This window comes from Crinia signifera, chromosome 1 (assembly GCF_055691185.1).
Source record: "Crinia signifera chromosome 1, ASM5569118v1, whole genome shotgun sequence".
NCBI classification, from domain to species: Eukaryota; Metazoa; Chordata; class Amphibia; order Anura; family Myobatrachidae; genus Crinia; species Crinia signifera.
Window position 1 is genome coordinate 400801604 of NC_139217.1, and position 25791 is coordinate 400827394.

A 25791-nucleotide genomic window follows, 5' to 3' on the forward strand; every position below is an offset into this window, starting at 1 on the left:
TATCCGGGCGCCCGATTTTTTGATTGTATGCCTTAAGTTAAGGCATACAATCAGATGCGATGCGATATCGAATCGCATCGCATGCGACCATCGGATGCGATGACCCGATTTTTCCATAGGAATCAATGTTAAAATGATTCCTATGGAAAAAGGGGTCCTTTTCATACCCCTACTATCCAAGTGGGCATGGAGTTGGATATAAACCTGTGGCGAGCGTAGCGAGCCACCGAGCCCGAAGCGTGGCGAGCGAAGCGAGCCCCGCGAGGGGACGGTATTCCGTGTCCGCTCGCCACGCTTCGGGCTCGGTGGCTCGCTACGCTCGCCACAGGTTTATATCCAACTCCATGCCCACTTGGATAGTAGGGGTATGAAAAGGACCCCTTTTTCCCATTGAATTCCATGTTAAAATGGACTCAGTCCATTTTAACATTGATTCCTATGGAAAAATCGGGTCATCGCATCGCATCGCATCCGATGGTCGCATGCGATGCGATGCGATGTCCCGATCCGACCCGATTTTGAAATCGGGCGCCCGGATAACTCACAAGTACCCTTTTTCTAATGCCATAGCCTTATCTCAAACTAAACCAAACAACTCTCCCCATAACTGTTCTTGTGCTACCTTTAGGCTCTGGGTCTGTAGCTAATGTGACAACTGTTCTAATTTGGTTCTAGACTACAGCATTAAGATCCACATCTCTGGGCTGTCTACAGTTTTGTTCAATATGCCCGCTACTCTGCCATTTGGCATATTGGCTTGCCTTGTTCATCAAACTGATCTGACGATCTTTATCCTCGGCCTCTTGTTGTCGCCCATTGGGTCCGGCATCGGCTATCCTGCTCCAGGTACCACCCTCTGCGCTTGAGTATCGCTTGATCTTCAAGTAGATCTTTTAACTCCCTTCCCATTTCAGCAAGACTCTGCCTGATTTTGTCGAGTTTGTCCGTGAAAGCCCCGGACGTATCTCGACTGGTCTGGGCTTGTTGTGCGCCAGCCCCTCTTACAGCACGTGTCAAGATCTGGGCTGCCTGTGCTTCTTACCCTGCATCATCCTCTTCTTCGGCCCCCAAAACAAAGTTCTCATCACTCTGGTTTAAGCCTAGGATCTGAAATATTGATTCTTTGAACTCTGAAAAGGTACTCTTTACATTCTGCTTTCTCCACATTTGCAATTGTGCACATGCGGATTCCCCCTTTGCTCCTTCGATGAATATATGCACTAAGGTCTCGTCATCCTGTGTTCTTTCTCCAGGTTCTCTTGTCCGTATGGCCTCCTGCAGTGCCAATGCATAATCCTGAAGAGACTATTGCGGTTTCTGCTTCCTGGCATAAAGTCGTCCCTTCAGGTCAGCTATGGTCCGTGCGTCAATAATTCCGGCTAATTTCTTAAATATTCCTTGTACTGTCGCTCTCTGTTCTTCTGTCCATGCTTTTACCTCCCTCCTTGCGTGCCTTTTTAACTGTCCTATAAGGATTGACTTGTTGAGCATCGCTCAAGGGACACAGCTTAAACATGGACTGCATTCTGTCCTTAAAGTCTCTAAACGTGGTTGCACCTGCGATACGGTTACATCCTGAGTATATGGGTAACCACGGGGCCCCAAAGTAATAAGGCATCATGATAAGTGAGTTTTCCATGGTGTTCCCCCTTCTTCTGGTGGATACTCCATCTGGTGATGGTAGGATTCTCCTTTTTGTTAAGGCAGGTGTTTGGGGCTCCCTTCCCGACATTTTGTCTTTCCTTAATTGCTCTCTTCTGGTTTGAACCTGTTCATGGATGCCAATTGTGATACTTTACTAGGTTCAACAGGTAAGTGTATAATTTTTTGGTAAGTATTCTCTTCTTTACAGGTTATTTTCACTTCCACTCCGAACGCATAAGACACATGGAGTTTAAATACTCCCATAAGAGTTAAACAATTTGTTTGCAAACAAGCATATCATACAACTTTGCACATAACACATCAGGTAAATAAAATAATTCAATAAATAATGACAATTCAAATTTTATTGAGACGGAACTGGAAGGATAATGCTCTGCTTTCCCTCTTTCCTTGAACAGGCTCCTAAAATTAAACAGGTTATACAACCTTACCTTCCTTTGCTATAACCAATAAACATAATTATCAGCTCATGCATAAATAACATAACATGCTGAATTTCATGAATAACAATTTTATACAATATTACAATTAATGTTATTATTGTGCAATATGTGTAACCCTTTTAGTGCACTCTAATCTCTGTTCTCGGACTGCAACTGCAGTAAGTAACAAAATAAGCATTTATATGTTTTTGCAGAATTACTTGGTGAGAAAAAGTCAGCTGTTCCTCCAGTCTACAATTTGCTACTGAGTTCTTTAAGGTAAGTTCCTTGCTCTACAGTTGAAACTTTTAGTAAAATATTTGTAATCCACAGTGTTAATGCTGGTAACCGAAAGATAATCTCATTTTGAATAAAGCGGTGCTTTTCCTTTACTAAATAGAGTCCAGCAGCTTAATGATGTTTAATATCAGTCAATACATTTGTTGCTGTAACCATATAATGTTATTAAAGCTCAGCTGTCTCACTTTCTGTAATACCCTCTGAACTGAAGCATTGTCTGACAGAAATGATCTTGTCACTTTCCTGAGGGTTTTCACAGATTCCCTTTATATTGTCTCATGTGCAGTATACAAATAACCAAAGCTTTTCTTTCCCCTTGAGAAGTGTGCCTGAAGAGTATTACACGGAGAATGGAGCATAGGTTCACCAGCTCCCTTGGGTGCAAGCTTAGAATAATGTCCAGTATAATGCTTTATATAGTAGCTGGGTACATTGGGAGCATATATAGAGCTGGCTTGTACTGTGATTATTGCCTCCCAATTAGACTGTAACTTTACTCAAGAGTCACTGGGCAGTTCCCTGTGTGTATAGTAATGGATGCCGTCCCCTTCTTTGCCAAATAGGGGTAGATGGGGCTGGACTCACCACACCTTCCTCCTGGATTCAAGGCAGAAGACACCACAGACTCCGCCTAAGGCCATCCCAGGGATGATGCGTCACCGACTGACCTCCCCTTCACTATGGCCGCCCGCTGCGTCTCCACAGCCGATCTGATGTCACCACCGAACACCGAGATGACCAGGGAGGACTCTACTGTAAGAGGTAAGCACTGTCCCTCAGAGCGCTCCAGCGAGAACTCCATTTTGCGCGCTCTCCTTTCTCCTTCCCTCTCCTCAGAGACTCTCCATTTGCCCCCTCACAGACTGCTCTGCCCAACTGTCATCTCCTGACACTGCTCACGTTGGCGTGGAGTTGATTTTATAAAGTGGCGAGCGCAGCGAGCCACAGAGCCTGAAGCGTGGCGAGCCCCGTGAGGGGGCGCATAACCGCGTCCGCTCACCAAGCTTCGGGCTTTACACTTTATAAAATCAACTCCACGCCGATGTGGATACTGCGGGTATGACGTGGATAGTGGGGATATAAAGCATTGTGTATTTTTAGGGCTCCAGAGCCACTTACGTAGTTTACGTAGCCAGCATAGTGCTGTATTTGTATTCTCAATACACCACTACGTAAACTACGTAATGGGCACCCTGTATGGGCACCCTGATAATACAGAAGTACCGAAAAAAAATATATAAACACAATCTGCTTCATTTTATATATAATACTTTGGATTCAGTTATGTGCTAAAGGGCAGTATTTGCTTCTGTTTGTACACAAATTTTATGACTGGCAGCCACCATCACTGGTTTTGTCCATAAATAATGGACCGTAAATAATTTGAATTGGTCCTGGACCACCAACCCGTGGCACACCTCTAAGTGTCCCAAGGCACCCCAGCACAGTTTGGGAACCACTGCACTAGGCCAATACAGCTAATGTACATTTGGCCTGTCACACCTGACGCAGGAACCCTGAAGTCTATAGTAAGTACTACTGTAGATGCTGGTAAATGCTGCTGGACTGGGTCGGACCCAGGATCAAGACCCAGGGTCTAACCCGGGTTTGCAATGTGAAAGGGGTACTAGCAACGGCACAGTAGTGCTACCCCCTCACAGAGCCATCAAAAGTACTTAAAAAAAGAATTGCTATTGGGAACACACCATTGCCAGACGACTACCATAAGATGCTATGAAAATGTTCACCTGGTTGTAACATGGATATGCAGCTTAAGATTCAAGAAGAAAAAGGAAACTATATTTTACTGACCATTTGGCTGCCTTTCGGTGGCATTAAAGTTGCATGTAAGATACCTACCGGTATATTGCTTTGGATATAAAATTCACCATATGTGTGCCATCTGAAATGATAGTAGCCTGTAGTAGAGCGTGCTCATTGAGAGGGAAGCTTGCATACTAAAGTGAAGCTTGATTACTTAAGTGAGTTGGAAACTGAAGCAGGTGAGTTCGAATACTGAAAAAGGTGAGTTTGAACAGTCTAAATTTTCATATTCTGTTTTATTGTAATATATTCATCTTCTTTCTATCCTATTGTAACCTGTTGCTCAATTTTGACATTTAATTCATTGTATCTATATTTTCCCAACATTGTATTTCATTTTACTCATTCACTATTATTTTCTCTTATCTTTGCCACACATTTATTGCACTCTGTTTCCCTCTTCACACCTGCTCACATTTGCCTCACTTCTGACCTTCTCTGTTCCCTTCATCCTCTCACTTGTTGTTTCATACTTAATTGGATTACTCAATCAACCTGATTTTACCCACTGGTCTCCTCTCTGACAGTAGTTCCTTGCCTGTTACCTTCTCTCTCACTCTGTTTTCTACCAAATCTACTACAGACGCTGTCTGTCCTCCCAAATCCCTCTGTCTGCTTTCACTAACCTACCCTCTCACCTTCGGTTCCTCATGGCTGTTAATCTCTCAACTTCACTTTCTCCAACTGCTCCTCCCCCCTCCCATCCCATACCTATCCTGACCACTCGCCCCCGCACCCCCACCCTCCCAATGACCCCCCCTCGCCTCTGCAATCCCAAAAACCTTATCCACATAAATACACAACCCACCCCCCCTCTTTCCTGTGCACTATGGAACGCCAGATCCATCTGCAACAAACTCCCTGCCATCCATGACCTATTCATCTCTAGAGCATTCCACCTCCTTGCTATCACCGAGACCTGGCTCTCCACCTCTGATTCTGTCTCTCCAGCTGCTCTCTCCCACGGTGGCCTCTCTTTCTCTCACACTCCCAGGCCTGACGGTCGCCAAGGTGGCGGTGTGGGTTTTCTCCTCTCAGCCTCATGCACCCACAGTGTCATTCACCCTGAACCCTCTCTCCTTTTCTCCTCCTTTGAGTCTCACTCTATCCGTCTATACTACCCCTACCACCTCCGTGTCGCTGCAATCTACCGCCCCCCTGGCCCTATCTCCCAATTTCTTGACAACTTCGCCGCCTGGCTTCCCCACTTCCTCTCCTCCGACCTGCCATCTGTCATTCTTGGTGACTTTAACATCCCCTTGGATAACCCCGCTGATCCTGGCACTTCCAAACTCCTCTCTCTCTGCTCCTCTCTTGGCCTATCTCAGTGGACTACCTCTCCCACCCACATCCAAGGACACTCCCTCGATCTCGTCTTCTCTCGCTCTTGTTCCCTTACTGACTACACTATCTCAGCTTTTCCTCTTTCTGACCATCACCTCATCTCCTTCTCCCTCACTGCTTCCCCCTCTCCCACCCCCCCTCCCAAGCGCATTGTCTCACGGCATAACGTCAACACACTTGATCTTGCTGCCTTCTCAAACACGCTGTGTCCTCTTCTCGCCCCAATCGCCCTCATGTCCTGCCCGAACCTCGCTGCCTCCCTCTATAATGACACCCTATCTTCGGCATTGACTCTGCCTGCCCTCCCTCCTCTATCCCTCTTCGATGCTCCAACCCCCAACCGTGGCACTCACCTATCACCCGATTCCTTAAAAAGTGCTCTCGCACTGCTGAGCGCTTCTGGAAGAAATCACGCTCCCTTGCGGATTATCTCCATTTCAAATTCATTCTTTCCTCCTTCAGCTCTGCCCTTGCTCTGGCCAAGGAATCCTACTTTAAGTCCCTCATCCTTTCCCAATCATCCAATCCCCGCAGGCTCTTCGCCACCTTCAACTCCTTGCTCTCCCCCCCTCCTCCAGCTCTTCCGTCCTCCATTGTAGCCGCTGATTTTGCTACCTACTTTTCAACCAAAATCTCCTCTCTCAGGACTGCCATCACTGCTGCCATGACCTCACCCTCTCCCTCCTACATCTCCACTCCCCTCCTTCCAACCCCTGTCCTCATTTTACCCCACCACTGCTGCTGAAGTCCACTCTATCCTCCAATCCGCTTCTCCCTCCACCTGCCCGCTCGATCCAATCCCCTCCAATATTATCCGTCGTCTCAGTCCATCAGTCTGCTCTCACCTGGCTCACCTCTTTAATCTTTCCCTATCCTCTGGGATCTTCCCTTCCTCCTTCAAACACGCTCTTGTCTCCCCAATTCTCAAAAAAACAAATCTGGACCCCAACTCTCCATCCAACTACAGGCCCATCTCCCTCCTCCCTTTTGCCTCCAAACTCCTAGAACGTCTGACCTATAATCGTCTCCTAAGCCACCTTACTGCTAACTCCATTCTAGACCCCCTCCAATCCGGGTTCCGCCCTTTACATTCCACTTAAACTGCCCTGACCAAAGTCACTAACGATCTACTATCGGCTAAATCCAAAGGCCTCTTCTCTATCCTCATCCAGCTTGATCTGTCGGCTGCCTTTGACACTGTTGACCACCCTCTCCTGCTCAAGACCCTGCGCTCCTTTGGCATCACTGGCACGGTCTTCTCCTGGTTCACCTCATACCTCTCCGATCGCTCCTTCTCCGTCTCCACTCCGAGCTCCTCCTCTCCTACTACCCCCCAGCCAGTCGGTGTTCCCCAAGGGTCAGTCCTTGGCCCTCTCCTCTTCTCCCTCTACACCACCTCTCTGGGCACCCTCATCAGCTCCTATGGTTTTCATTACCACCTTTATGCTGATGATACCCTAATCTATCTCTCCTCCCCCGACTTATCCCCATCACTCCTGTCCAAGGTCTCCGAATGCCTCACGGCCATCTCAGCCTGGATGACCCAACGCTTCCTGAAACTAAACATGGCTAAAACTGAACTTCTAATCTTCCATCCCCCGAACATCCCCTCTTCTCCCACTATCTCCATCAGCATTGGTGAAACCGAGATCACCTCCACCGACCAAACGCGCTGCCTCGGTGTCATCATTGACTCCTCCCTCTCTTTCACCCCCCACATTCGTGCTCTCTCACAGTCTTGCCGCTTTCACCTACGCAACATCTCACGCATCAGACCATTCCTCTCCACTGAAGCGACCAAAATTCTCATTCACTCTCTTGTAATCTCCCGCCTTGACTACTGCAACATCCTTCTCTCTGGGCTACCTCTCACCCGCCTCGCACCTCTCCAATCCATTCTTAACGCTGCTGCTAGGCTCATCTTCCTCTCCCGCCGCTCTACCTCCGCCTCCCCCCCTCTGTTTATCTCTTCACTGGCTCCCCATTCCTTTCCGAGTTCTCTTTAAACTCCTCACCACCACCTACAAGGCTCTCTCCTCCTCCACAGCTCCCTACCTCTCTTCACTGATCTCTATCCACACTCCCTCCCGTCCTCTTCGCTCCATCGCTGACCGCCGACTGACCTCTCACCTAATCACCTCCTCCCACTCCCGTGTCCAAGATTTCTCTCGCGCTGCCCCCCTGCACTGGAACAACCTCCCGCCACCCATCAGGCTATCTGATTCCCTTACCTCCTTCAAGCGCTCCCTCAAAACCCACTTTTTTCGACTAGCCTATCCCTCCTCCTAACCTCTTTTGATCCTCCTATCCTGCCTCCGTTCCCCTCCGTTCCTACTTATCCTATTGTATTTCGTTCGTCCACCCACCTATTTTTAGTATGTTAACTCTTATGAGCAGGGCCCTCCTTCCTCACGTACTCACCCTACCTCATTACCTCACCTGTGCTCCTGTCCTGTTCTTCCCTTCCTCTACTTCATCTTCAGTCTCCTTGACAATTTTGACACCTACTTCTGAACTGATGCTGATTTTAGTTCTACCAGCTATACCCCTATTTATACTGTATCTTTCAACACACCCTGTACGTTACCTTGTAATTTGTTTTTTTGTTTGCTATGTACGGTGCTGCGGACACTTTGCGGCGCCTTATAAATAAACGTACTACTACTACTACTAGCCTGGATTCTTTCCCCCAGGTGGTCCGAGAAGCGCTCTAGAGGCTCAGATGTGGATCTCATCAGTTATTTCCCATAAAATTGCCAACATGATACATTCATGTAAGCTGTTTTTAGCTAGAATTGTGGAACCTGCACACCCATGGGGCCTATACACAGGGTGATTTCAGGGCACTGTCTAAGTGCTATCCGGGCACTGTCTAAGTGCACCTGCGATTAATATCACTCATGCTGGATAAATCTAGTTTGATCGCCGGTCAGGGCTAGTGATCTCCCCAGAGAACACTGGCCCTGACAGATTGCTCAGCGCACATCTAGCATCTCACAGCAATGTCTCCCCGTACGGAGGTCCCTTTACAATACCAGAGAAAAAGATTGTGCAAGTATGTTACTCCTATTCAGCAAGATACGGATAAGATACAATTGTAGTAGGATTAGATGCAATAACTTTAAATACCCAAGGCTTCTTCATATCTGTGCAGTTCCCACATCTGCCACCACAGGTGTATTATTTACAGCACAAAACCTAGCTTGCTATGCATGTTCGGAAATAAATAAAGGAGCCGGTGATGCTCAAAGATCCATGTTTGTAGAATGGTAAATTTATTATTGGCGCAGCTCCTGAGCTGTATATGCCGCACAAGGCTCTCTGGCACAAAGCTTGTGTACAGTGTATTACACTGTGGGTTGCACTGGTATAAGAAATGTGTGATGTAAATTCTAAATTGTAGAATGACGTGACACCGAATTGATAATTGTATAAATATAAAAATACATTCTATAGCTAGAGGATTTTTCATATAGGAGATATTGGTTTTACTGGTCTGGTGCAATAACAAGGCACATTTCTTATAAAAAACTGATCAACTCATCTCACAACAATTGATAATGGACATATTAAAACCAATACACTAATATATACACAACTGTAGTTTATAAATTCCTGATACAATATGCATTAGCCATATTTATGATTAGTCACAACATATTTAGGGAATTACCATTGGAACACCAGCATATAGTTGGTAACCATTCATTCAAGTCTTTGGCTTCCTCAAACGACTGTTATGGTCTAAAATGCGTGTACATAGGATAGTGAGAGATAATGGTTTCAAAGTAAAGCACTTTTCATGTAGTTTAACACGCACAAGCTCTGGTTAAACAGGGTCTGCATGTGCAGCCAGGTCTGCTCCTGAAGGGTTGATAACCTGGAAATCTCCTCCAGTAGCGTTGCCTGTGATGAGATAAACCTCAGATGGATCTGAAAATAATGCAGATAATTTAACAAGAGTGAAATACCAACATAACACAACAGTCTACACATACAACCCTCACTGGACAACGATTGACCCAAGTCATTTTATATTAACAAAAACCGGGGCCAAATGTAAAAATATGCCTTTTTTCTCCCCAAACACTTGCTTCTAAACCTTCTCATCATGCCGAAGTGATTGGTGCTCATAACAAAACGGTAACAGTCCAGTAACATGTCAGTCATGCTCTCTGTGCTGCTGCAGCGTCAATTTAGCTGCTAACCCCTTGTGGCACCATATAAATAAACAATGATGATGATAATAATAATAATAATAATAATAATAATAATAATAATAAAAAATATTGCACCACAAAAAAAAAAAGCTGTGAGCGAGGCTGGCATTTTTAGCAGATATTTTGAGGATCTCACAGCAATGTTGGCACTTAAAGAGTTAAATATAATCAGTGTGCCAAGAGCTACAAAGGGGTTATAATCTCTGACATACATGCACACATTCCTAGAAGGGTAAATACGGTAGCATATGTATTTCCAAAACAATTACATATTGGCATCGATAAACATGCTTACCTTTAGGAACAAAGCAAGGTAGGCTTGGGCGAGCTCAAAATCACGTTTTGTTTCCAACATTCTCCCAATCATTTTTAAGAAACTCTGCATCACATCTACAGAACCGCCCCCTTCAGGAGCCAGGTTCCGTAACTCGGTATCTACGCTGGACGGCCCCATCTCCTTTATTGTTTTTAGAGGAATATCATCTGCAAAGCATTAATGTGCCTTATTAGTACTTTACTCCAATCAATCTACACTACACTACTGCTTCCATATTAAAGACTTTGTTAAATATAGATTGACTTTTATATCTGTGTCTATTTTATTATGTGTATTTCATCTGTCATTTTATGCACTTTTCAGTTCAATCCAACTATCAACTACATATCCTGAGTATGTTACTCAAAATGACTAAAATAACACACAGTTTGAAGACTTTGGGGTCAAGGGCTTGATATCGAATGCAGCTAAATAAATCAAAAGAAAACTTCAACAGGAGAAATTCAATTATCATCTCTGCCCAATCTCCCATGTAAAGTGGTTGGGTATAGCCGCGTAAAGCAGAAAAATCGGACTACCCTAATGAGCATGACGTGACAGGTCTCAAACGGGTCACTCTTTTCGCTTAGGTCATGCCCTAGGGGTGCGAGCTGAAATGTTAGCGATGGCATCTAATCACACCCGAATAGAACTACAATTGAATTCGCTACAATGGGTGCCATCTGCTGTGCACTAACAATTAAATCCTCCCTGATAAATGTTAATTACGAACGGAAAGAGAAGGTGGTTACTCCTGCACTTATTTGTCAAGTTCATTTTGTGGTTATTGGGCACCAATAAAAATGATAGCTAGTACGTACAGGTTTAGCTGCATAATCCATTATAAACACAGAGGAAAAGAAGTGGTCAATTTAAATGTTGGTTGACTTACAGTTCTTATGATCAAGTGCTTCTTCCAGGAGGACACAAAACGCAGATTTCTGTTCAAGAACTCCAAGATTCACAATTTTAGACTAAAAGAATAATAATAATAAAAAAAATATATAATCAATTCACTGTTATGTACAAACATATAATATATATATATATATATATATATATATAATAGAAACTATTATTTTTCTCATATAATAACTTATAAGGAAGGGACTGAAGTCTCTCCTAGATTAAGTCAGAAATTCTCAAGACTAAAGGGGCCGCCACTGCTCCTCTGCAGCAGCACCTGCTCCCCTCAGGCTGCTGGCACCAATTGCTAACACTCAGGGAAGCTCAGGGGCCCCAAACCAACCCCCCACCCCTGGTGATGATACCAGATTGTGGTTGTTGGTGATACTTACCAGTTGCATGCCCGGAAAATTTACAGGAGGGCCTGCCCCGGCAACAGGCACACCTCTGAAAGAATATATATAGGACTGTCCCCTAGGGGTCAGAACTGGGGGCGCTAAGTCACAAGTGTGCTTGACCTGCAGCTGCTCAGTAACCGGCTGCTCAGAGTAACCTCTGAAAGGGGTTAAATAAGGTAATCTTATACCCACAAAAACATAAGAATAATGACAGGATTGTACAGCATTATTTAATATGCTGGATTATTTTTTAATACGTACAGAAGTAAAGTGAATGACTTACTTGAGGTTCATCATCCTGTGCTTTCGAATTTAAACGTGGCACAAGCCCAGGCAAAGTCGGGATAAAAAATGGAGCAGCCTTTGGTAGTTTTGGAGGCTCTTTAGGTTTGTTTCTTCTCTGAAAAGTATAGAAGTAAATGTTATTATATGGATATAGAAGATCTATCGATATATCTAGATAGACAGACACATGTATATATGATAAGGGCTTCTTTCTACTTCCAGTTAACTGATGCATGACTTAAGTTGGAGTTAATGGGTTTGATACTACATGTACTAATGCAGGGTAAACACTACATGTTTCATTTCACTTCTACCTATTTCATATCGCACAAGTAAGCCGTGTGACAGGGCCTTCTTAAAATACCTGGTTTCAGCAATCCGGCATTCCGACCCGGGTTAAAAGAAGGGTTAATCCTGGGCCGGACCCAGGTTGCTGTGCAGTGTGAAAGGGTAACCTGGGTCGAGCAACCCAGGTCCCGGTTCACACTATAGGGAGGAGGAAGCCTCAGCTCCAAGCGCAGCCTCCTCCTCCACCCCCAAAGATGGCACCTTGCATCTTAAATGTCGGGTCGCTCCCGGGATGGACCCGTGTCCAAATCCAGGGTGCAACTTGCCATTTGCGATATGTAGGGGTATTACTAGCAGCAGCTTTATAAAACTTGGTTACAAGTTCTCACTGACCTGTAGCCAAACAGAGTAATTTAGTTTCAAAATTATATCCAGCTGACTTGTTGCTGGTGATATTGCTGAAACTCTCCTCTAGATGTCACTGTCCTCTAATTTCTGGATACACTCCATTTAACTCACTTTTCTTTCTTTTTACTTAAATGCATTTAAGTGTTTATTACCTCAGATTTAGATCAGTCTCTCTATATATCTATCTATATATTCATTCATCCTAATAATACCCCTTTTAAACCCGGGATTTTGCATCGTGGATCCTGGGAAGTGTTGGTGTAAAAGGGGTAGCTGAAAAAAAATTTGGGTCCCCGTGAATACAGGGTGAAACACGGGGAGGTACCAGTGTAAATGGGTATGCCGGCCTGCCATGGGGAAGCCCAACTACGGACCACAGCATCCTGCGGTCAGTATGGAGGTTGGGCAGGGGCGCACACAGCCTCCGCTGCTGTACTGTACAGACAGCAGGGGAGCCAGGGAGAAGGTGAATGGCTGCCTTTGTGCAGCATCCATTCATCTGCTGGACGGGGGTAGGGAGTTCGCCAAGGCTGGGGGCAGGCCAGCAGCTTACTTTGGTGCTGGGCTTGCCCTAGTGCGGCGGTTCTGGGCTATTTTTATTCTTTCAAATCATTCAGTATTTTTGAGTTGAAAAAAGAACACCATACCTTAATGACATCAAGGTTCAAGAGGTTCTTCCACCTTGATTCGGGTAAGAGAGATAAGGTCACTAACTGCTCTTCCAGTTGGGCTGGTGACTCATATTCCATCATGTCCTCACTGGGGTCTTCTCTTATTTCTTCTACATCGGCTATATCACAGGAAAGATAAGATAAGGTAAAAAATACACTGATGTGGCCACGCTTATTCTGCTGATTTTAAATGTTTATTTAAATTAACAACTTGGTCAGACAACTATATTTGTAAAGAAAAGGTTCTAACGCCGCCCATACACGGTGCGACGGACAGGTGCAATGCGCGCGCGCGCCCACACACATCCCATCGCACAGCACATGTGCTGCCCGTACTTTTTTTTTATTTTTAACTAGAATGCATCGCATCTAGTACAAAACGGAGAGTGCTTTAGCCCATTGCTTGCGTTTTGAACTAGATGTGATGCAATCTAGTTCAAAACGCACATTTTATCGCTGGCATGGGAGGCATAAGGGCACAGTATTTTAAACTACTTCCTATACTTTCTCAGTCACTTTTTCCAGTACACAAGCTCTTACACTTAGGGGTCCATTTACATCTATTTTTTTTTGTTCGTATGTGACAAACAATTTGACAGCAAATAAGAACCATCTATTTTTCCTTTTTTTAAACCCTATTTCATTTTTATTTTTTTGTAAAAATATCCTAATGCAGTGATGGCTAACCTTGACACTCCAGATGTTTTTGAACTCCCAGCATGCCCTGCATCAGTTGAAGCATGGGCAAATAGCAAAACTGTAGCAGGGCATGCTGGGATGTGTAGTTCAACAACATCTGGAGTGTCAAGGTTAACCATCACTGTCCTAATGTCTATTCCATGCATGTTTAAATTGTTCTACTGTCTTAAGGCCCATACACACTGGGCGACTGAGCTGAAAGCAGCAGTTAAAATTTTGTTTTTTGAGCTTTCAGCTCAAAAGCCGCCCAGTGGGTCCGGGCTAGCGATGAGCGCTGATGTGCGCTCCTGCATTATTGCAGGCCCACCACTCAACCAGCAGATGAGCGATGGGGTGGATGGCTTTCCACAGCGTCCTGCTATGGGAAAAGTATCCACCCCGTGAAACAAAATCGCTAAAACGGGCAAAAATCGTTCAGTGTGTACACACTGAAAGTTTTTCAGCCCAGCAATTTGACCCATCATCGGTCAGCTGGGTAAAAAACACCCAGAGGGTATGGACCTTTAGCCTCTACCGCCTTTGATTGGAGGATATGCCACTGGTCCACTACCAATTCTGTGAAGTACTTTTTCCTCAGATTTACCCTGAACCTACAACCCTCCAGTTTCAGTGCATGTCCTCATGTTCTAATACTTCAGGAGTTTCCCTCCTGGACCTTGTTAAAACTCTTAATAAAAGAAACCCCATTGCCACCATTATATACACACTAGAGATTAGAAGCTTGCATACTTTGATGCTTCTGAAATAAACAAATAGGTGGTATACACTATGAATATTAGGTTATTCTTACCATCAGTCTCCTCAGTTGCACCAGGTAGCATTACCACAGTAGGCTCATAGTTTGATGGAAGTGGGCGTAAAGAAATCAGTGAAAAGAGAGATTTATTTGACCTGTAGGTAATATATAAAAAGGGCTAATAAATGAGCATATTCCAACATGTTTAATAAGATTAGTATTTAATGTTACCGAAGAGTAAATACCCAAAATATTAGACAGTACTGTTGCATAATATACAGGCCTGTGTTTTATTTATTTTTTCTGGTCACAATTACATCATCATTTTAGATTTCAAATTAGAGTATATCAGTGCCGTGCACATAGCAATATAAGAGAGATTACTGCACATTCACTACTTAAAAAAAAAAAATCTATGCTATTTAAAAGACTGGTGAATGTACACAGACTGGAAACAGATGCCGTCTCTGATCTCCGTAGCCTCAGGCATTGGTCTTAATTGTGCACATTATAAAGGTGCTCATGTGTAGGGAAACCAGTTCTGCCAAAAGGTAAAGGGAAATGTATCACAGTTTTAATGGCAACAATCTAAAAGGGAAAGTGACAAACACAAATGCTAGCACCTATGGTATGCTACAATCCTAGACATAATAAATATGGGCTTTTTATAGGAATGCAACTAACTGAGAAAGAAACTCAAAAAAATTATAATTTTGGAGCCAGTCTGTAGAAGTCCAAGAACTTTTAAAACTTTAATGTTACAAAGTATTTTTCATATCTCATGACAAGAGTAGTCACATTTTTGTCATGGGCAAGTAAAGAAGGAGAAACATTAGAAGGCTCCAGCCACCCAAAAACAATAATTTATATTCAACGGGAGAAAGAGCTATGTAAATAAATTATTATTTCCTCAGCATCAAAATAAATGTTGCACGTGATTTCGCCCATTTTTAGAATAAATTTGTCCTGCGATCAGATCTGAATTAGGCCTATAGCACAGAAGACTACCTACATTACATTGGTTGCACTACATGGATGTGTGGAGACATTTAAGGTTGGTAGCAGTCACTTTAAAAATAAGGCATATCCCTGGGCAAGATAAGCTCTGCCCATCAAACTCTCGGCATGTGCCAGTTTGCTACAGCTTACACTATGGATGATTAATAGTCAGAGAGAGTAAAAATAACATACCATAAGTATATACTAAGGTCATCCACATGAGCAGTGGCCAGGAAATCTCCGGTAGGGGACATAGTGAGGCTCCCAACAGCAGAATCAAACAGAAAGCAATCTATGAGGCTGGGGAGGCACAAAAGAAAACACATGGGAAAGTTTACCAAACACATATACATTACACCTAAACATCTGGCTGCATTGCGCATACATCTTTGTTGCAGTGGCACCAAACAGCGCCTCTTGACTCCTTAAATCCCTAAGACTCTGCTAGCACTGAACATCCTTTTTGCTAAAAATGCATTTAAGGTGAAATGTGCTGTGACTTGTGCAGGAGACTGTGCTGACCAATTTCATGAGACATTGGGGGATATTCAATCAACGGCGAGCATCTCCCGTCCCGCCCCCTTCTCATCCCGCGGCAGGTGGGACATTGAATCCCGCCTGCAATTTCTCGGTTAAGCTGACCGAGAACAAGACAGGGTCACGGCTGTGGAACCAGCTCGACAGCCTTGACCCCATATTGAATACCCCTCATTGTGTGAAACAACCACGGAATCTATATACAAAGCACTACGTTGTTGCAGCTGCAGCTTTTTTTAAGGTCATGCTTTGTTATTTCTCAATATACAGACTCTGGTGCAGCTATGCATTGCGAAGAAGATGCATTTTCAACCAAAAAATTACCACCATCTGCCCAATATGCTATTGCTCCTCCCTGTGCCTCCAGAATAGCTCTGACCCACCGAGGCACAGACTCTACAAGACATCTGAAGGTTACCTGTGCTATGTAATCAGCAAACTTCAGGAAAAATTACTTCACAAAAAGAGTAGTGTACAAGAGGTATAGCGGTGGTAGACGCTAGGACAGTAGAGCAATTTAAACATGCATGGGGGATAGGCATAAGCATATCCTTACAAAGAAATAAGGATCAAATAGGGTTTGATATAAAAATAGGGTTAAAAAGGGGGAAGACTAGATGGGCCAAATTGTTCTTATCTGCTGTCAAATTCTATGTTTAAATTAATGAACTCCTGTAAATTGCAAGACGCTTTAGAAATATACCACAGTTGCTAAATTGAAGAGATCTGGAAACAAGGGCAGCTCTTTGAACTTATTAGGTGTCTCATTTAATCCGTGCAGTGTTAGCAGGGGGCATTAGTCCGCTGAAAGAGGCCACTTCCATCAGAATATACTGTTGCCATAAAGATGTTGGTACACTATTACCATCCAGATGAATGTAGGCACCTCCTATAGAGGTGAAACCAGTCGACCTGAGGAGCTGCGAAAATCACAAACTTTTTACATTTTTGTGCTTGTTCTTATACCCCAAATCATTTGTGTGACGTGTTACTTTACAGCAGTCTTACCATCCAGATGGTAAATCCCATACTTTAACAGTACAATCCATAGAAGCAGTCAACAGCCATCGTCCATCGGGGCTGAACGTCTTTTAAAAAAGGAAAATGTAACAAAATACAATTAGGATTAAAAAGTAGGCGATCCAGGCAGTTTTTTCTATAGAGGTAATAAAGGGTAAGGTATGCAAATGCTCTCACCATGTCATTTATCTTTCCATTGTGCCCTGGGAACCGTCTCACAAGTTTCCGAGTTTCAATGTCAAAAACATTGGTGCTGAAGTCATCAAGTGCTACTGCCAACATGCCACTGCCAATACACAATATATGAATTGTGGAATACAACATGTTTAAATATAAGTGATAGTTTGATTTTTTTTTATACAGTGTACATTCTGGTTAATAAATTCTACTCCGATTTCATGTAAATACATGAAATCATGGCACTTACATCATTGCCTACGGGATGCTTTATGACCTACAAACATTTACTTGTATAATTGATACATTATGTAAGGGGTGATTCACTTCCTTTTTTAAGGGCTGCAAAAAGGAATGACACCCTGCTCCCCAAACACACATCCTTTGCACCTACACAATTCATACCATTTGTCACTGATTAAATAGTTCCACACAGTTAATTCCTATTCAGTTAGATTTATACCTGCTGCATTACCACATCTGGGCACCCTCCAACCACATCTGCATTAGGCCCTCAATGCATAAAACAACACAGACAGGTGAAGAAATTTGAGTGGCGTAATCTAATGCCCCATACACACGGGGCGACTGAGTTTCTGCGCTTTGCGATGCACAGATCGCTCAGCACACAGCAATGCACCAGTGATGTGTGCCGAGTGATTTGTCATGGCCAGTGTTCTCTGGAAAAAGAACATTGGCGATGACCAGATATATACTGAATAAAGTATATATATATCTATTATTATTTATTAACGGTTACTTATATAGCGCACACATATTCAGCAGAACTTTACAGATAATATTTGACCATTCGCATCAGTCCCTGCCCCAGTGGAGCTTACAATATATAATCCCTACCACATGTACACGCACACAGACATTTTAGGGTTAATTTTTGTTAGGAGCCAAATAACCTACCAGTATATTTTTGGAATGTGGAAGGAAACCGGAGTACCTGGAGTAAACCCACGCAATCACGGGGAGAAAATACAAACTCTGCACAGTTAGGGTCATGGTGGGTATTGAACTCACGACCTCAGTGATGTGAGGCAGTAATGCTAACCATTACACCGTCTCTGATGCCCTAGTCAGGAAGTAGCGACAAGCTGGACCGCACATCACTGGAGGCCATACACACAGAGCGATCCGTGTTTCAATTCTAAGCAATCTGAACAGGGCTTTAACCACCCCTTGTGTATGCCCCAATAGTTAGTAAGAATAATAAAAAAATTGTAGGTGCCGGAAAGGGCGATTTCTGTATACCATCTGCTGACCCTCTGAGATTTTTTATACAAAGCAATAAACATGTACAATGCACGTTAGTTCATTGGGCAAATTTTTTTTTTTGCTGTTGAGGTTATAGAACAGCCACGGCTAGTTTCCTGTAAACTTGTACCAAACAAGTGTCACGGTGCGTACACACGGGGCGATATATCGCTCAATGTCTCCTTTTCATCGGCGACCAGAGATGTCGCCGATGGAAAGGAACCTCTGCCGGCGGAGCCGCAGAGGTAATCAGCTGGTGCAGGAGCAAGCTCCTGCGACCAGCGATTATGACGGGCTGAAAACGGGAGCGTGCCCACTCCCATCACTGGTAATATGGTCGCCAGCCACCATATTGCCAGCGATTTCAGACCATATCGCTGCTGTGTGTACATGGCTTTAGAAAAGTGGCAACTCCATACAATACGAACACTGAAGTGGATGAGCTACAGCAGTCAAAGAGCATACCATATTACACTCCATTCAGCAAACTGAGTAGAGTGGGCACATGATCACCAGATATACTGTAATCCATCTCTTCTGTAAATAAACAGTGATGCCTAACAAAATAGAATGACTAAATGTAATATGTCAATCAATAGGTGGTCATGACAGGAGAAGTACAAATTTGGTGTGCATTGCTAGAAGACACGGTATAATATGCCTTACCTTTCCCTATGGAGTAAAATAGCAGATGGTGAAACATCAATGCTTGTAATTTGAATTAACTCTTTTGACTTAAACTTCCAAAACTTGATCAATCGGTCACTGCCAGCTGTAACGGTCATCTGGTTTAAACCATCAACGACTACGCCTCTTATAGAGCCATCATGGGCTGAAGACAAGAGAAAACAAATTGCACCTATTATATAAAAAGTATTTTTTGCATGTTTTCAGAACCTCGTCTCACATCACAAAGGAAGGGTGTGCTATTTTGCATTATACAAATGAGGGTGATCACTGTAGAACCCAGTTTTTTTTATAGTTTTTTTTAAACTAGACACTATTTTCCATTATTACAAATGTTACAGGCTCTTTTTAAACAAATGTCCATACTTGCCTTTATCTTTCCCATATTGACCTCTGTGCAATCCAGACTGCATGTTGAACAGCTCCACATTACCATTTGACAGGCCAATTAAAGCAAAATTCCCACAGCTTGTAATTTCTACTGCCTGCCAAGTAAAACAAAAGATGACATTATGTGAGAAGCATTACACCTGTTCTGTGAGCTGAGGATGAAATGTAAACAAAGAAACCTTACGGCTAATTACTCTAACCTCAGAAAGACCCTTCCACCAGTATGATCTTGCAATTACAGTAAGTGTTTTGTAGCCTTCGATTTTAGGCTGGTGAGTTTCATTACCCCATGCTCCTCAGCAGTATATGTTCGGGGATTTAGGAGTACAGAGTACACGAATGTAGACTAGTCTAGGACAGGTTGGAGAACCGATCCATTGGAGGGCTTATGAACCATATAACTTGTGTTCATCTGACATTAAGAAATACTTTACACAGTACCATAGTTAATCTAGCTATAAACATGGAAAGGGACATCCATTTCATGGATCGGTCTACAAGGCTGGGGCCACACATTGCTGTTTAACAGGTCCCATTTGGCAGGAAGGAGCCTGCCCATGTATTTCTATGTGGCTGTCTACACAAATCCTGCTGAATCGGAGTCACCAGATGTAACAGTAGTATGCTGTAGTTCAGCAGGACAACAGAATGGCAATTACAAATGTATGTGTGCACACAGCGCCAGATGTATCAAGCTTCAAAAAGTGATAACTTGGAGAGTGATAAACAGACAGCCAATCAGCTCCTACCTGCCTTGTCACAGGCTGGGTTTGAAAAAATGACAGATAGGAGCTGATTGGCTGGTTGTTTGCCACTCTTTAATTTATTACTTTTTCAAGCTTGATACATCTGGCCGAATTGTGCGGTTGTACCACAATCCCTGCTACCATGCCCTGTGTGACAGGTGTGTAGCATTACGTTTTAGCAGAATGCAGTCGAAACGCAATGTGTGAACCCAAAAAAGGTGTATCCTGACAAACCGGTCCTGTTCGACTGTGTTCTGTTAAAACTCAATGTGTGGCCCAAGCCTAAAAGAAAGCCTAAGAATGAATCATCATCAAGTACAAAACGGATCACATACACATGGAAAACCGGGCTGAGTAGGGGTGGGCAATGCTTGGCCCTCCCGCTGCTGTTGAACTACACATCCCGACATGCTCTTTAACAGTTTTAGCATGGACAAATCAGAAGACGGTGGCAGGGCAAGCTGGGAAGTGTAGTAGTACAGCTGTGAAGTGGCTAATAGCCATCTATCTCTTTACAGCTGTTAGACTATTAGACCACCTGAATCAAGCACCAGCCTCAGTAATTGGCATCTTTCTAAAGCCACTTCCGTCATGAAGGGGTGAAGGACAGCCCATGGTAAGAACACTGGAGTGCATGCCATCTTACTGCTAATGTATTGTTGTTTATAAGGGAGTCTAACTACTGGGCAACTATGACGAGTACACTGGTATTAAGAAAAGCCCCATACTTACCGTTGCATACGTGTCATGGGTTTTGTGGTGCTTGAAATCCAGAGGTCTAAGTTTGTGAGCTCCTATAGTAGATCTAACATAATTCCAGGTAGTACATGTTAACCAGCGTTGGTGACATGCAATGATCCCATCCCAGTCTCTTTGCCGAGCTGCCTCTGAAATGCAACACAGCAATTTGTCAATCAATCTTTGTACAGTCTCTGTCTCAGTATAGTTTTAGCCTAAATATTCTTTATTATTTTCATCCATTTTGTTGTATTTGCAGATTTACTTAAAACACCTCGAAAAACCACACAACACGTTTAGGTTTAGTGGACAAAGACGTTTGATAAAAAGCTTTATAACTGAATCAGCACATCAAGACATGGGGGGGGGGGGGGGGGGGGGGCACCTTAAATAACAAGAACTTGCACTGTACAGAGAGTCAAAATGATAAATTATGCTTGGTTGTTTCATTAACATAGATGCCACGACTCACCAGATTTTCCACACAAAACCTAAAGCCCCATACACACTATGCGACATCACAAACAATATCACTTGTGAGCGATATCACTTGTAATATTGTTAATAATGCATGCCCCAGCAGGTCAGTAACAATGTCCTTCCTCATTTGTACATGCAGCTCAAATTCACTATATCGTCAATGACCGCATGTATGGAACAGGCATCCAAGTTAACGATATCACTCATGGAGCGAATAGTCTAGTGTGTATCCGTAACTTAAGAAAAAATGCTTGTCCACTTGTACGAAAGCCCTTTTAACGTTCACCCTAAAAATTCTTCCTGCTTCAAAGTTTTTATTAAAAAGAATAAAAAATGAGAGACATGTTTGCAGGAAATTTCCCCCCCATAGCAATACTGTGCACTGCTGGGCTGTGTAAGCCAACTATAAAAAAAATAATAGAAAAAAAAAAAAAAAAAAAGGGTACCTTACTAGAAAAATAATTATCAGGTTTTTTTTTGCCAATATTGTTTTTTCAGTCAATCCTATGAAGTTTCCCCCAAAAGACTGCATTCTTGCACGAAAACACGGGATAAGTGAAACCTGTTTGTTTTCTACTACCGTGGACGGTGTTTCGCTAGCCCGAGGCAGGTGAAACAAAATCCACGATAAGCAGTGTCTCACGACGGATTACTGGAGCTAACTGAATAGCCCCAGGGGATATTATTATCCAAGGTAAATTACCACTGGGAATTGGATAGCCTTTTATATACAGCATGTTGTTAAACCTAACTTTCTTCAGAATGATTATTTACCAATAAAATCATCCACAATTGCATAGCACAATGCACAGCAAATTCAGGACTATATGAAATATAAAACACGTTAGAATACAAGAGAACATTCCTAGAGAACTCCACACAATTTCCTAGCATTCAACTATAAATGTCAGTGTCCTGCCAATGAAAGGTTTGTCAGATTACCTACCAGAGGCAAATGATACAACGGGAGGTAGTCTTAGGGACATGCAGCGGAGGGCCCCCTTTTTTGCTTTGGCTTTATCTATAGAACCTATTGCAAACAAAAAGTAATGAAATATTAAAAGTACTACTAACACAACGTAAATGCCTCATAATATATGTTTAAATTATAAAAGGAATGAATTCATAATATTGATGAAACACTTCACATACATGTACTGTACAGAAAATACCAAAAGTGGAGTGTAATGGGGCACAAAAAACTATAAAGTCTGATCATTTATTTCATACAGAAAGCATTTTAAGGTTTCTATTCAGAATGTGATCTAAGTGCCATTGCTGACTTACCACGGCCAAGACTTTTACTGTATCGATCATGAACGGTGGAAAATGAATGCATGGTCCCATCTTGTCCTGTAGATCGGATGACAAGGGAAAAGACAAACCAGCAGGGTTATTGTAAAAGAAAAATACAACACCAAGAAACTCGTAGCAACAAAGTGGCAAAGCTTACCTGCACTGAGAATCTGCTGACCATCCTGTCCATGGTGTCGAATAAAAGTGGGTGGAGCACTGTGACCCATACGGAATCTCAGCAAACGACCTTGACCTCCAGGGCCATCAAAGATCCATACCTGATAGGAATGAGACAGTAGCATGATAAGTTATGCATCACACTTACAAATTTGTGCTTTACACTTCAAACATCCCACAAACTGATACCAATAGACTGGAGTTGTAGAGACTGAAGCAGATAGTCATTTAAATGAATCACAAAATATTAGACAAAAAAAAATATTGCAGCATTTTCCCCAAACTTCTGGGAAGACTGATCATAATTACAGAAAGAAGAGCCCCTTTAATCTATCTCAGTAGTTCCTGCTGTCATACAACCTGCATTACAGAGAACAGGTGACTAGCTAAAATGCAACACTTAAAGGAAACAAATATAATAGAACTGGGTGAACCAACCTCCTTGACACATATGTTCTACAGTATGGATGGGACAAAGGTTTTTTTTTTTTTTTTTGTAAACAAGCATGCATTACCCGTATAGCATTATCAGCACCATTGGTGATCAGAAGAGGTTCTGTATGTACAAAAGTCAGGCCAGCAATAGCAGTGGAATGAGCCTCCCTCATCTGACTCATCAGTTTCTTTTCTTCCAAATCCCACAATCCTATGTGACCAATGGGGCTGCCGGCAGCCATTATTGGGTGTCCATCTAGAAGTCAGAAATAAAGTAAGAACTAAATAGATACAGGTAAAAATATTGCGCATTAAAACAAAACAAAAAAAAGGGGGGGGGGGGGGAAACAACAAAAAAACTAAAATTTTTGCTACAGCTCCTACATTCAGCCTTTTAAACATCAGAATTTCAGTGACCACTTGTGTTATGGCAGCTCTACATATTGGTGTGTATTACCCATTTACTGGCAAGTGTATTCTCATGGTCAGCCTTTAGGTTAGGCACATTCACTATGGGGTTTATTCTATTTCATTTTTTCTGACAAAATCCTTCTTAGATGGACAAAACCATGTGCATTGCAGGGGGGCAGATGTAACTTGTGCAGAGAGAATTAGATTTGGGTGAGTTATTTTGTTTCTGTGCAGGGAAAATACTGACTGCATGATTTTACACTTCAATATAGATCTCACTTTGAAGAAAAACCCCACCCAAATCTAATTCTCTCTGCACAAGTTACATCTGCCCCACCCGCAGTGCACATGGTTTTGTCCATCTAAGAAGGATTTTGTCAGAAAGAATGGACTAGAATAACCCCCTATGTGCAGTGCACTAAATGTATCTGGATAACCAGCTCAAATCAGAATGCAAACCAATACAAAAATCACATCAAATCCAAGCATCTCTAAAATGTGAATATGCACAACTAATAACACTAATCACAATCTAACGACACAGATACATTAAAAACTCTAATAAGCGCTAAAAAAAAAAAAAAAGTGAGAATGTATGTGTATGTACACACACACACACACACACACACACACACAGGAGATTATTCTGGTTGATTCGTACGTATGCACACTTGCACACAGCCGACCAAACAGGATGCACACAGGCAGAGAAGGCACGCCGATGACACATATGAACACGTTCATTCACAACAACCGGCTATGGGGAGTGACCTCAAACTGCACGCCTGTCAACCACGGTGCACGCGAATGAACAGGCTGTGCGAGTAATTTCCTTCTCAACTCCAAGAATACGCTCGCAACCCATTTAGTAATTTCCCTCATTTCATTGTGTTTATTGGATCAAATTTACGAATTGAATACCCCGAAGTAGCAAGTATCTTTTATTCAATGGCCGATTAATGGGTTTACAAAGTTTCACTTGCACAAGTTAATGTACATATATGTGTCCTACAAAGGTTGTGCATGTTAATGTGCCAAACTCCTAAGTGCGTGTACAGTATGACATGAGTCACATTAAAATAAATGTGCTGCTTATACTGGAATGTGGAATGTTTAAAATGCCAAAGTGTGCTTACCGTGTGACTGTATTGAGTGGATGTGGTTAGGTAATTGGTTAATGAGAGACACTTGTATGGTGCATGGGTGGGTGATATGTGCAGCTGGTTGTGTTTTACCAATTGTGCGTGTGGATTGGGGTTGTGAATGTTGGGCTGGTAAGCTGTTGTCCTGCGAGGCGTTTCACTTGTTTTTGTGGTGCAAATGATTTTGAGCTTGAACAGTCCAAGCGCTCGCACAATGCTGCAAAGCCAACATCCAGCGCTTGTAGGCACCACCCATGTATACGCCCCAGTATCCGCCCAGTTTTGCCTACTTTTGTGGCCACGCCCATACAAACGCCCACATGAAACCTACTTTGCTTGAGTTTGTTCGCAAGTGTATTTCCGCTCGCAAGGTCGCGTGCATGTACGGTTAAACAAACCTGCACATGTGCATTGCAGACAGTACGCATGCTTACTAAGAAAAACATCTTGCTTGGTGCAAATTCACACCAGACCGAGTCAACCAGAATAAGGCCCATAATACACACACAGTGGGTAAAATAAAGAATTGCAAACATCAACATTTTTCTCATTAAATATATATTTGTAGTGGGGCTATTGTAATAGCCTTTTCACCAAATGTCAGATAGAACACATGCAAACCATAGATTTTAATAAATTATGAGTAAATATGTGAAATGACACAGAGAAAAACCTGCGTACAGAAATGGAATAATTTATACAGAATCCTTTTTGGTATAAGCAGCTTCAAGGCGCCCTCCTGTATGCAGAACAAGTATTCAAATGTTGAGGGGTTCCGTGGGCCTCTTCTAGGAACTCTGATCTTTAG

The 25791-nt window shown here is 42.9% G+C and overlaps 1 protein-coding gene across 1 annotated transcript in view; it reads right to left on the reverse strand.

Annotated features, from left to right (window-relative positions):
• Window positions 1–9144: 9144 nt before the first annotated feature.
• The window catches only part of WDR36 (WD repeat domain 36), a 39666-nt gene continuing 23019 nt past the window's right edge, over window positions 9145–25791 (reverse strand). The window contains exons 8-23 of the mRNA XM_083151675.1: window positions 23511–23686; window positions 22976–23096; window positions 22810–22875; window positions 22469–22552; window positions 21037–21191; window positions 19539–19653; window positions 19148–19313; window positions 17216–17324; window positions 17027–17106; window positions 15674–15781; window positions 14537–14637; window positions 13024–13166; window positions 11679–11795; window positions 10984–11065; window positions 10071–10258; window positions 9145–9488 (exon numbers count right to left, since the gene is read on the reverse strand). Of these exons, the coding sequence (XP_083007801.1) occupies window positions 9339–9488; window positions 10071–10258; window positions 10984–11065; window positions 11679–11795; window positions 13024–13166; window positions 14537–14637; window positions 15674–15781; window positions 17027–17106; window positions 17216–17324; window positions 19148–19313; window positions 19539–19653; window positions 21037–21191; window positions 22469–22552; window positions 22810–22875; window positions 22976–23096; window positions 23511–23686 (1961 nt within the window). The 3' untranslated portion in view covers window positions 9145–9338. The remainder of the gene's footprint in view (window positions 9489–10070; window positions 10259–10983; window positions 11066–11678; window positions 11796–13023; window positions 13167–14536; window positions 14638–15673; window positions 15782–17026; window positions 17107–17215; window positions 17325–19147; window positions 19314–19538; window positions 19654–21036; window positions 21192–22468; window positions 22553–22809; window positions 22876–22975; window positions 23097–23510; window positions 23687–25791) is intronic.